This window comes from Amia ocellicauda, chromosome 12 (assembly GCF_036373705.1).
Source record: "Amia ocellicauda isolate fAmiCal2 chromosome 12, fAmiCal2.hap1, whole genome shotgun sequence".
In the NCBI taxonomy this organism is placed as follows: Eukaryota; Metazoa; Chordata; class Actinopteri; order Amiiformes; family Amiidae; genus Amia; species Amia ocellicauda.
The window spans coordinates 23,896,861-23,910,012 of record NC_089861.1 but is presented as its reverse complement, the minus strand read 5'-3'; the positions used below and the strand labels follow the sequence as shown (position 1 = coordinate 23,910,012).

General features: G+C 47.4%; 1 protein-coding gene across 1 annotated transcript; it reads right to left on the bottom strand.

Moving 5' to 3' along the window:
• Positions 1 to 2,903: 2,903 nt before the first annotated feature.
• LOC136764621 (calpain-1 catalytic subunit) lies at positions 2,904 to 11,669 on the bottom strand. Its single transcript, XM_066718829.1, has 21 exons — positions 11,367 to 11,669; positions 11,125 to 11,194; positions 9,818 to 9,936; positions 8,389 to 8,522; positions 8,008 to 8,176; positions 7,834 to 7,917; positions 7,617 to 7,702; positions 7,350 to 7,424; positions 7,076 to 7,236; positions 6,822 to 6,982; positions 6,433 to 6,444; positions 5,983 to 6,194; positions 5,733 to 5,772; positions 5,576 to 5,641; positions 5,422 to 5,479; positions 5,239 to 5,303; positions 4,981 to 5,049; positions 4,777 to 4,855; positions 4,504 to 4,620; positions 4,212 to 4,270; positions 2,904 to 3,778 (listed from the first exon to the last, which is right to left on the bottom strand). Exons 1-21 carry the CDS (start codon positions 11,616 to 11,618, stop codon positions 3,752 to 3,754), a joined length of 2,115 nt encoding a protein of 704 aa, XP_066574926.1. The 5' UTR covers positions 11,619 to 11,669; the 3' UTR covers positions 2,904 to 3,751.
• Positions 11,670 to 13,152: the final 1,483 nt, after the last annotated feature.

Sequence of the window (13,152 nt, the reverse complement as noted above, 5' to 3'; positions counted from 1 at the left end):
TTAGAGTTCACTCTTAGAACAAATGTGTTAAAAACAAAACATGATGTATTGTTTTTTAACACATTACTGAGTGTGAATAAGGGCAACACATTTTGTGTTAAAGTTAACACAGGTTGTGTGTAGGGATATTAGTACAAATAATGTGTTATTTAATTAATACAGTTATGGGTTAGTTTTACTCAGAATATGTGTTGTTTTTGTGTAGGAATATTAGCACAAATAATGTGTTATTTCATGAACACTGGAATATGTTAGTTTTACTCAACACATTGGCCTATTCAAGATAAAACAAAATCTGAATTTTACAAAGGAAACTATAGTAGATGTTTAATGTAAACAGAGAAACCTTAATATACATTATTATTATTGCAAACATGTAGCAGATGCCTTTGTCTTATTAAGTAATTTATTCAGTACACAACAAAATGAAAATCACAAACAATTTATGTAAGACATAGTACAGTATATAAAATGCAATCATTTGAATTAATTTTACTTATTTACCCTATTATTTACATTATTTACATCTGTGGAATAATCCACTTTTTAAATTGTTAACATCTGTTACACGTGTAAACCTGGATATTTTATTTTATTAAATGACATGAATGAATAAATAATAATTAAAAAAAAACACACATTGTAACGCAGTGGGGGTGACCGGCGGCGGCGGGCCGCGGACTCGAACCAGGGTCTCCTGCGTCACTGAGGACTGGCTTCACAATCGACACAATATTACATTACCGCCATATTGTACTTTAATGTTTTTTAATAGTGGGTATAGAAGTGTTACTATAGTAAGCTGTCCTTCTAGAAAATGTCGAATCGCCCACGTAACACTAGAACCCTTCAAAACATTTTCATCATCTACACGTTATATCTGTATGGAAGAGCCCTGGGCCATGGCAAAGAAAAAACAAACAATTTTGTTTCACATGGTCCCAGGTATTTAATTAAGGACATTAGAAAGTTTACAATCGAGAGGAGGCCATTCGACCCATCCTGCTCGTTTGGTGTCCATTAATAACTAAGTGAAAAATACTTTTGTTGCAAATTAACACAAATTGAGGATTAAAATAAATTAATGTTGCTCACCTCTCACAATGTCGTGGCCACAGAGCAGGTTGTGCAGATAGTTCAGACTCGGCCTGTCCTCAGTGAAGGGCCTGTGGAGGCGGTTGGTTGAGACACATTTCGCAGAGGATTGTGGTTAAAAATAAATAACACTTCAGTTGTGTTAGAAGAAAGACAGTACCCTGCACATATGTGTAGAAAACAACACACAATGTGTCATAGGACTGTTAAGACATTTTTGTGTACAATTTCAACACATTACATCTAAGAGAGTTCCGGAGCATAGAGTCTTCATATTTGCACGTGGACACGTTAAATCCAACACTGCGGATTAACCGTGCACCCCACGAACTTCATTCTCTGGGTGTGTGTTGAAGGTATGGCATAAACATATGTGCAGTTTTTGTGTGTGCTGTATTCCAGTGCACAGGAAATGTGTAATGTGTCTGATCCAGCGCGTACGTTTTTTTTCATTGGCCCACAGCACCAGTGTTTTTCACTGGGGCAACTCGCCTTTAACACCCTTGGTAGGACTCTGCACTCGTGTCATGCAGGACAGTTTGTGGCACAGTGGGTATAAGTGGCATGCAGTAGAAGGCATGGTTGAATCAGAGAGAGCAACATGGCGGACAAAGCGTGCGACCGAGCAACTTCTGATGAACAAGCGTAATAGTGGTGCATAAGGTATGCATGAGCATGAATATAGCCTATATCTGTAGGCTCATCCAGTAGAGCTGGCACACACTCCATCATCAGCCTTGGATACCTAGCTGGCTAAGATCAAGATCAAGATTAAGATCAGGCAACCTAGCTAGAAGTATTATTATATGTACATTTCTCTCTCACTTTTGAAAATGTATGGATGTTCAAGTTATGTAATATTATCTATCAAATCTTTTCTGAGGTAAACTTTTTATCAGATGATGAGCAAACTGGCTTCCAGTGTTATGAAATTGTTTACTCCTGATATGTCATCTAGTGTTCCTGACTTCAAAAAAATTACCATATGCATATGCAAACAGTGATAACTGAATATTAAAAACAAGATATTTAATAAATAAATAAATAAATTAGCAAAATAAATTTTGGCTTCACCAGTGCAATGCATTGATTTTCTTAGTGAATACATAAGGGCCATTTTTGACCCCCACCTATGGCAACTTGGGGTAGTAATGCAAAGTATTTTTACTTAAAAAATAAGAAATTAAAAAAATACTATGATTGTTCAGCATCAAAAACAATATTTAAGGAAATCCTGAAATATTAGATGATGAAAAAGATTTGATCAATACAAGAAAAAAATATTCCGCCGGCTCATATGCATCCTAGTGCATAATGCTGCGTTCAGATTTGGTGGTTATTAAAAAATCAAATAAAACTATCCAAAACAAAGTGGCATTTGTGAGAGTGTCAGTCAAGTTGAAAGTGGTTATATTATTTTATTATTTGTTACCTGACGAGGTGAATGAGGTTTTCAGTATTCAATAGAGTTTTGCTTCGGAATTTTTTAAATGTCATTTCGTTTTTGGGTTGTCAAATATTTAGGGAGAACACTTATTTCTTCGTCTCGGTTTGGTGTCGTTTGATTCTGCCTCACCCGCACCATTTTCTTTCTGGGAGTGTACCCACTGTTTCGTTGTGGGAAATGAAAAGCATAAAAAAAGCATTTTAATCTTCTCCCTGTGCAAAAGGCACTGGCCAACTGAAAAAACATTGCCCTGACAGACAGGAGTAACATGAGTAACAGTCAGGAGACCTGATGTAGTGCAGAGCTTAAATAAACAAATGATCCTGAGTAACACAACACACAATAAACCCACTCACATCGGTTCTGTTTAAAATCAGTTTATGCATTTTTCCCACTCCTCGGGTACAAATCATGATCATAAAAAAGGTAAAGAAAGAAACAATAACAAGAACTAAACCAAGAAGTGCAATAAAACCCTGCAGTATTGCTGTGTTCAGAGTTTGGCAGAAAAGCAGTTTGTATTTGGCATTGCATTTCCATGGGCACAGTGTGGCACTGGTCAACACAGTGAGGCAGGCTGTCCTACTGACCCGTCGTCTTCCCCGGCCAATCAGCAGCCAGTGCCAGCTGTCAATCAGAATGGAGTTGAACGCTCCATTTTTAAAAAAACAGGTCAGTAGCCATACGATCATAACCTGAAGATCTCATGCATAAGGATACACAAGGCGAGAGCACGTACAGAGCACTGTGGACAGGCACCGTGCCGGGCTGCGTTTGGCACAATGATTCAGAGGCAAAAGGAGACTCCCATGGTACAGCATTCAAAGCCGCTTTGCAGACCGGATTAGGAGCTGAAGATCCTGGCGTGGCCCGTGTCAGGTGACCACTCTCCAGCGCTCCCTCTAGCTGTCCCCACCGCGCTGCCGACTGGGCTGCTGCATCATTAGGCCTGCGCACATTTCTCAGTTTACATCCCCAGAAATCTAAAGAGGAAAACGCCCATGAAAGGTGTGGGATGGGGGAATGGGGGTATATATGTGTGTGTGTGTGTGTGGGGGGGGGCGGGGTGTAAGAGATTTATTAGGCACCCATCCGTCACCAAGAACACAAGAGGCACTTTTTTTTTTTTTTTTTTTTTAAAACAGAAGGTCAAAGGTGACAAAGTCACATGGTCAGGGGTCATGCAGTCCCATCCATCTGTCTGTCCATCTAAGCAAACATGGTGAGAGAGATCCACTGCAGGGAGAGAAAATGGTAGTTATTTATGCATCTCTTGTAATAGAGCATCTCACCCCAACCGAATAAAGTGGTTCTCAACCCTGTAGGACCCCCTCCCCTGCTGGTTTTTGTTCCAACCAAACTCAATTGGACCTTTATTTAATGAATTTCCTAATTCAGAGCCCTTAAATAATTTTAAACAGTAGGGGTTCTAAGTTGTGTTAATAAAGAATCAACTTTGTATCAGTTACAAAATGTAAAGTCAAATGTAACTAATTACTTCAATTAAGGGTTTAATTAAGTAATCAAGAGCTCCACTGTAATACAGCAGGGTAGGGGCCCTCCAGCACCAGGGTTGAGCAGCACTGCAATAAAGGGCACGGGAGTACAGAGAGCTAGCCAGCCAACAGCTGGGAATATAATCCTCATCATCAGAATACATATTGTGTACCTGGAAGAAGTTGAAGGAGACAATCCCATCAGCATCTGTGTCCAGATGTTTAAACGTCTCTGTGGAAGGACACACGCACAGACAGACCATTCAGTTAGACCCACTGACAACTGACCTCCTCTCTCCTCTCGTGGCCCCTCTTCTTCCCTCTTTCTCTCCCCACACCCCCCCTCCCCTCCAACTGAACTGTTTCTGCAGTAGTACAAAATCAGTGAAAATTACAAAAGTGCAGTAGTAAAAAACAAAATGACAATAAGTATACATCCCTCTACTTCCCCCCACCAGGACTCACTGTACATGGTCTCCAGTCGGATCAGACAGGTGACGAAGTTGTCGAAATCCACGGCCATGTCTGGGTCACTGTAGCGCAGGATGATCAGCTGGAAGAGGCTGTTGGTCAGCTTGAACCCTGAGAGGGGGATGGGGGGAGAGAGGGAGCAGGCGGGCCAGAGGTGGAGGGGAGGGGGGGAGACTTGTTAGTTTGAATCCTACAAAAAGAGAGGAAAAGGGTTGCAGAGAGGAGGGAGAATATGGGAAGAGAGCAGGACAGAGGGAGGGACGTTACCTGCAGACTCTAGGGCCATGCGCATCTCGTAGGAGCTCATGGTGCCGGACTTGTCTAGATCAAACTTCCTAAAGACAGTCTGAGACAGTGAGGAAGAGATGGAGAGAAAGAAAAAAGGTCAGGGAGGCTACTAGCAGACTGGCCCCTTCTTCCCCCCACACCGCAGCACAGACCCTGCTCTCCGCCCCCTCAGCCCTCTCTCACCAGGTAGGTCTTGATCTTCTCCCACAGGACGTGGAACTCCGTCAGGCCCAGCTTCCCGTTGCCATCTTTCTGGGGACAGATGGTCAAGGAGGGACAGACTGACAGACCGAGCAAGATAGAGGGGAGAGAGGGAGAGGGGCACAGAGAGAGAGAGAGTGTGTATGCGTGTGTGAGAGAGAGAGAGAGAGAGAGACACTAACGGGTGAAGAGACAGAGATAGAATCAGATACAGACAGACACACAGATAGTGAGGGATACATCCATGAGGTTGATCATGCTGCGACAGGACTCCTTCCCAAACCCATCGGTCTTCAGGTCCTTATCTAGGGGAGAGAGAGAATTTGAGATTCAGAGCCAAATGAGAATTCACACTCCTCTCAGATCAAGACAAGCCCCCCCCCGTCCTTCCTCCCACTCTCCCTTCCTCCTCTTCAGACTCACGTTTTCCGATGATCCGATTGAGGATGGTCTGCAGCTCTGTAATGCTAATCTCCAAGTCCTGACAGAGACAGACAGCAGTCAGAGGCAAATATTTCACTCCTTTCCAGCTACTCTTGATCCCTCCCCCTCTCCCCCTGCCTCCACAGGTTCTTACCGGTCCTGCAAGTTGTCTGAACAGATTCTTGAAGCCGGCATCAATCTGACTCTCATCCAAAGTCTCCTATACAGACACAGACAGACAGACTGAGATTGCTCCATACAGGAAGTCCATTCCTGATTTCAAGTGTGTCAGGCAGCCAGTCAAGTCTCACCTCCTCTGGCAGGTCAGCTGAAATCTCGTCATCCAGCTCCCTGTGGAGACAATCACAGTTACCATCTCTCCCTCTCTCAGTGTGACCTTCTCCTCCTATAGTCCTCCTCACACCCACAATCTCCCTCCCTCTCCTGTCCCCCTCCTTTCCCTTGCTCCCCACCCTCCTGACTCACCCCCTCCCTTCTCCTCCCCTCCCTCTCTCAAGGAGTTGACTTAATGGTCTCTGTCCCTCTCCCTCCCCCTCTTACTCGTGGTCGGCGGGCTTCTCCGAGAACACCCTCAGGACGAAGTCCCCATCGCAGTTGGGCTCGAAGGTGGATGGCACGATGATGTACTCGCCGGGCGGGAGGCTGAAGCGGGAACTGACCTCGCGCAGGTTGATGAACTGTTCGGAGCGTGCCTTCGAGCCGTGGGTCAGGAAGAACTCTCGCTTCAGGTGCACACCCGACTGGCCCAGAAACTGAGGGGAGATGAGAAGATGGAAGCAAGAGGGAGTGAGAGAAAAAGTTGCTAGTTTACTGAAGGAGGAGGTAAGTGCCTAGTCAGTACAGTCACTGTCCACCCCACTCAACCTCTCACTCTCACAGTACCATCACACTACAAACAGAGCAGCACAACAGTCACACACACTGAGTCTGGAGTCGGTCCCAGAGTGCTCTGGCCTGAACACACTGAATATCAGGGGGTACAGCACACACCTCATTAGGAACCTGTGAGAGAGAGAGAAAACAGAGGGAAAGAAATGAGAAGTCGGAATTCTACATTAACCATTATCCATTCATTAACCATTGTCGATAGCCAATCAGAATGATATCAGATGCATCTCCCACACCCTACATCCCTCAAAACGTCAGTTGGACACGCCTCCCCAGGGCCGAATCTTCCCCATTATCCACGTCCATTTATTCAAACACCACCCCCTTATGCCATATAAGGCAACACAGCGCCATTCTCAGACTCCCCCCAATCATACCAAATAAGGGAAATCTCTTTAGCTCCTCCCTCAGTCTAGCCCAGCCTCCTCCCCAAGCCACACCTCTCCCACATGTATAAACCCCTCCCATTCATGGTTAGCCCCGCCCCTCACATCATAGATCGCGAATCCAATCGTCTCCATGTCCTTCCCCTCCTTGCGTTGCTTGCGGCGATCCTTCTGCATGAGAGCCACCAGGAAGCTGCAACCTGGGTCTTCATCAGAGTCGGAGTGCTTCAGGGCCACCTTGAACTGGGGGTTAATCCAAAATGTTGCTGGGGAAGTGACAAACCCACACCAAGGTTAATGTACAGATACCCACACACAGCTCACAGTATAGACACTGCTATTAGAGTACACACACACACCTGGGAAGTTCCTGCAGCCCCCGGCCGTGCTGCCCCGCCGCCACTCCCCTGTGTACAGCGCCGTGTTCCACTTCCTGATGTTGGGACACTTGAGCGTGTCAGGGGTCAGGTTGCAGATCTCCAGCCTTGTGAACTCCTGCAGGAAATCACTGAAGGACATCCTGGGGGGGAGGGGAGGGAAGAGGTTGAAAGAGCAGACAAAAAGAGGTAGAGATATAGAGACAGAGACAAACACAGAGACAAAGGACAGACAAAGACAGACAGATGGACCCACCAGAATTCCCCGTCATCGCTGCGCTTCAGCAGCTTGTCCCTGTCGGCGGCGTCTACACGGTTCCACTCCGACGAGCTACACAGACAGACACAGGGGGCGATTACACCTCCAATCACATGACCCACCAGGAACCGAAGCCCCTCCCACTTACAGCCGACACCTGTGTATTCCTGAAACGGGCTTATAGTGTGACAACAGCGGTCTCGATTATAACAATGACAACAACCACTCCCTTCAACGATGAGACACTTCCACCCTCTTTCTCACTTGTCACTCCAGGCTCCAGTCCATTCCACCTCTCCCCAGGGGTTCCTGATCCGAACCAGCTTCGTGGGCAAACCCCTATAAGCCACCTGAGACAGAGAGGATTCACACATATTGAGGCAGAGAGACCAAAGTGATGAACTAGCTCTGCTTAGTTTAGAATAGACCTAGCTGCCAATCAATCAAAGCAGAAGCCGAAAGGCGATTGGCCGAGACTCACCTCGTGCACCCCTGTCAAAGAGTAGGCGTGACCTTTCACCAGCTTCTTAAAGGTCACAGCCTCCATGTCCAGATTACTGCTGATCTGAAGGACAGACAGACAGACAGCTTCAGAATGCGTCCGAGTATCTCCGAGTTTGTCATCGTGTCCGAGTGTGTGTCAGAGGGTACTAACATCTATGGAGCAGCCCAGCAGGGACCCCCGCTCCACTGCCTTGCTGATGATGTTGTACAGGTCCGAGGGCGGCTTCCTCAGCTCGTACATCTCCGTCACCCCCCCTGTGAAATCCTCAAAGCCCTCCGACGTGCTCCCCCCTGACAGGGCCTCGTAGCACCCGTTCACCCTGAGAGGGGGGGGAGAGAGAGAGAGAGATGGAGGAGAGGATTAATTTCACATTAAGGAGGACAGGAATGTATTCAGAGAGGCAGGAAGTGAAATACACACTATAAACGGTCACAGAGAGAGACACTAAGGTAGCACGCAGAGACACATGGACGCACACAGCTACCCAGACACACACATGGACATACGAACACACACCCCCACCCCCCTCACTTGGCGTAGGCCTTCTCCAGCAGGGCGCTCCAGAACTCCCCGCCCTCGGCCGAGTGTACGAAGAGGAGCTTCCCATCCTTGACAGGCAGCCGGTCGTCCACCACCACATCCACCCACTCCCCGAACTGCCAGAACTACGGCAAGAGCACAGGGACACACAGCACTGCAGAGCCACCCGGGGACTACAAACATGGGTCCTACTGTCAATGGGGAGGGTGCAGAGACGCCACAAAAAACCCTGACACAGAGATATGAAGGCCTCGAGACTCCGGGGGGGTCAAATCAGCCAACACTGTCTGTCTGTCTGTCTGTCTGTAGCAGGACTGTTAGATTCAAATAATGGGTACCTGCAGGCCAGTAGTGGGATAAGCAAGATTAGGAGCCCCTAAATAACAGAGCAGGGAACCAATCTAGCACTCAGATTCTGAGATTACCGCAGTGACACAATGTGGCCACCAGAGGGATTAAAAACATCAACAAAACTCCAATCCTAACACTCACACCACACTGTATATGCACTGTGGGGACTAAAGTATAGTATAGTGGCCCAGACTGGAGCCAGCGCTGTGGGTACAATAGTATAGTATAGGGGCCCAGACTGGAGCCAGTACTGTGGGGACTATAGTATAGTATAGGGCCCAGACTGGAGCCAGCGCTGTGGGGACTATAGTATAGTATAGGGGCCCAGACTGGAGCCAGCGCTGTGGGGACTATAGTATAGTATAGGGGCCAGACTGGAGCCAGCGCTGTGGGGACTATAGTATAGTATAGGGGCCAGACTGGAGTCAGCGCTGTGGGGACTATAGTATAGTATAGGGGCCAGACTGGAGTCAGCGCTGTGGGGACTATAGTATAGTATAGGGGCCAGACTGGAGCCAGCGCTGTGGGGACTATAGTATAGTATAGGGGCCCAGACTGTAGCCAGCGCTGTGGGGACTATAGTATAGTATAGGGGCCCAGACTGGAGCCAGCGCTGTGGGGACTATAGTATAGTATAGGGGCCCGGACAGGAGCCAGCCCTGTGGGGACTATAGTATAGTATAGTATAGTATAGGCCCCAGACTGGAGCTCTGAGTTGATGTTTTATGGCTTGATAGTGCAGCTGCAGTAGCCCAGCTTTGATCAATACAGTTGGTGATGTAATTTCAGAGGGGGTGATAGGTTCCCTCTGGGGAGTCTGTTCTCGAAGCTTTGAGGTAAAAATGTCCTTTGAAAGTGATAGAAAGTGCGAGTGGGTGTCAGTCTGTATTAATACTGAGGGTATATATAGCAAGTCGCATGCGAGGCGCTGGGGTCACTGTACAGTTAGAGGCAACAGCTGAGATTCAGTCAGCTGGGGATTCAGTCTGGGAGTGTGTGTGTGTGTGTGTGTGTGTGTGTGTGTGAATGCGAGTGTCAGTGTGAAGGGGTCAAGGGTCAGGGGTTTTACCTGGAAGTGGAAGATGCCGGCGTACTGGCTGTGAAAGCTCTGGCCAGGTGGCACCACGCGATGCAGCACCGCGTCGTTCAGAGTGAGAGACGCAATCGCCGCCAGCAGCCAGCAGTCACCTAGAAGATAAACAGGGCCAAAGGGTCAGGGGGATCAGGAGGCACTGAAGTGTGTACGGGGGAGGGGGGCAGAGGACAAGGCCCACTTCCCACTGCACTGCCCCACACGTTTACTGTATGTATTGTTCCCCATCACCCCTGCATTGGCAAAACCGACTAAACAGCCCTGCCAATAAAGCGGTGTTGAACTGAACTGATCCGAAAGAGAGAGAGAGGGAGGGCTGTTTGTGACTGGCTCTGACCACTGGGCTGCAGTACCACATTGCAACAACAGGTGGTGCACTGGGCTGGACCTCACTGGAAACAGGGCTGTGCTACTAACACCCCTCTCTCAACTGCTGTTGTAAAGCTCCACAGGATCCCAATATTGCTTCCCCCTCTCTGTCTCAGTGCAGCATTGAAGTACTAAGTGTCCCGTCAGCATTTTCTGTATTACACCACCTCTCACTCACTGTGGGTGTGTGTTTAATACACCACTCAATGGCTCTTATCTCTCCCCAGTGACACAGCAGACCTGGGCAGCTGCACTGCCTCAGTTACAGACCAGCTATACAGTATAGAGTAATATACTGTACATTACTGCACTACACTGTACTATACAGTGATACACTGTACTATACTGCACTACACTGTACTATACAGTGATATACTGTACTATACTGCACTACACTGTACTATACAGTGATATACTGCAGTATAGTGTAATTTACCATACTGCACCACACTGTACTACACTGCACTAGAGTAATATACTGTACTATAGTGATATACTGTATTATACTGCATCACACTGCAGTATACAGTTATACTGTACTATACTGCACTATACAGTAATATACCTTACTACACTGCACCACACTATACTGCACTAGAGTAATATACTGTACTATACTGCACCACACTGCAGTATACTGTGCCACTATTTTACTGTACTATATTATACCATATTGAATATTAATATTGAACTGCAGTATATTATTAATGTATTTATTTCTTGGCAGATGCCCTCATCCAGGGCAACTTACAGGATATAAGAGCAAAACAAAAGTGTAGAAATACAATAAGATCACAAATCAGGCATAATACACTATGATAATGCCAAACTGTACTATGCTGTAGAATAGAAATCTGTACTACAGTATCCTCTGTGTGTTGTGCTGCATTGGCAGGCATGCCCAGGCCTCTTACCCAGTGCTCCCTGGCAGATGTCCGTGCGCGTGGCTCCATGCATTATGAACTCTGGGTTAGAGCAAATCTCCTGCAAACACAGAGACAGCAGCTTCAGTGCAGGGAACGCATTCACTCTCTCAAATTCAAATTTGCTTTACTGGCATGACATGGGATGCGTTGCCAAAGCCAATACATATATATTAATAACAATAATAGGAAATTAAAACAGAACCAGCATCACTACTCGCTCTCCCTCTCACCGTGGGCCGCTTCCAGTATACGCCCTGCGTCTTGGCGGTGCGCGGCCCCAGCTCCTTGAAGCCCAGAGAGGAGGGCAGGGCGGGGAAGGCGTCGTCACTGAAGAGGACTCCATTCTGCAGGCACTGGTTACGCAAGGCTTCATAGTCCTGGCCCAGGTACTTGATGGCTTTGTGGTTCTGGCCCAGTCCGTCATCCCTATTGCGCTGGTTCTGCAGCCTGGCGGCCACCCCTGATGCAAACACCCGCTCCATTTTGCGCACCTGGGACCGATCAAGACGTGACACGGGGCAACAGGCAGCCAATCAGAGAGCAGGCGAGTTAAAACGAAGGAAAGGAAAACGAGAAGAAAGGGGCCCAGTCAATCCGAGACCTCTCAGAGTCGGAGGGAACCAATCAAGAGAGGAGAGGGTTTGTCGCAATGGAGATGGTGGCCGAGGTGAGGAGGGAGCCACTCAGACACCAGCCGTGGTCACAGTGAAGCAATCAGAGCAGACAAGGTTTGCAGAGAGCGAAAGGGAGACGGCGAGCACCAATCAGAGGCTGACACAGGCCCAGCGGGAGACCAATCCCAGCACGGCACCAGCAGGACCAAATCAAAAGTGGCACAGGTGCGGACGAAGGCCAGTCAGGGCAGGGCACCACGACGGCAGAGTCCAATCACAGCAGTTGGGGGGCGGGGGCTGGGATCAGTCAGGACAGCATCACCTGTGGCTGGAGAGAGAGGGGAACAGGGGTGCAAGGTCAGAGATCAGGCCGAGGAAACCAGACTGACCCTTTGCTGGACTGAGAATAGATAAAGCAGCAAATAAACCATGAATCATCATGCCATTGACACATGACACCTTTACTGTTGGAGTAGAGCAAGACCGAACACAACAGAGCCGGTCCTAATTAAACTCCAGGGAAGCGCGGACGAGAGCTGCAGAACAGGAAGATCCACAATTTTCACAGCTTGCGGGGAACGAGCTTCTGTAATTATTGTGTCAGACAGCTAGCCTTCATTAGAGAATCCCAGTGCGATCTGGAACATAGCAAACTCCTGCCCCGCCAGGGCCTTCCCGCCCTGCACCCACAGAGCAGAGTAACTCTTGCACTGCCGAGCCGAGCTCTGACACACACTCACACTCACTATGTTTCTGTCCACTCATTGAACACGCTTTGTGCAAAAATTCAGATAAAAGGTATAGGCGCATTGTAGCAAACAAAATATGTAAAAATAATTACATTTTGACAATTTCCTGCAAAAGCACTTTGTTGTAGAACACATGACCACAAACTTATTTGACACAGCAATAGTAATCAGTAAAACCCCTTTCCACTGGCATTTGATCAATGTATGACAAAGCCACCTCTGTCAAACGTAAAAACTTTTGGTTGATGTTTCCAAAATTCAATAGACGTGTGGTTTCCATCAAGCCTGTTGTAAAATTCACTGTCTCGCTCTCCACCACACCCTCTAATCTCTCACTCTCCGCCCCCACTTCACTACTCCCTCCCTTGCCTCTCTCCATATCCGTCCCTCCCTGTATATCTCTCTCTCTGTGGTGAAATGGCCCGCCGTGACTCACACAGTGCACAGGGCTGTCCTGTTGACTTTATCGACGTGTGCAGTGCAGTGCAGTGGCAGAGCTCCGTGAAGGTGCCCCCCCCCACACTTACAGCTCAAACGATAAATTCCATGTCATTTGATTGTGCCGGTTTGTACCAATGAAATAAATGTTTCAGGTATTCTACTATTAAAGATGTAATTATAATTTAATTTCTTTATATTTGCTGAAACTCTAT

Coding starts and splice junctions, on each gene's coding strand:
- LOC136764621 (XM_066718829.1), bottom strand. CDS start 11,618: ATGGAGCGGGTGTTTGCATCAGGGGTGGCCGCCAGGCTGCAGAACCAG. Junction 9,937..11,124: donor CATCTGCCAGGGAGCACTGG/GTAAGAGGCCTG, acceptor TTTATCTTCTAG/GTGACTGCTGGCTGCTGGCG. Junction 5,304..5,421: donor CAATCGGATCATCGGAAAAC/GTGAGTCTGAAG, acceptor TCTCTCCCCTAG/ATAAGGACCTGAAGACCGAT.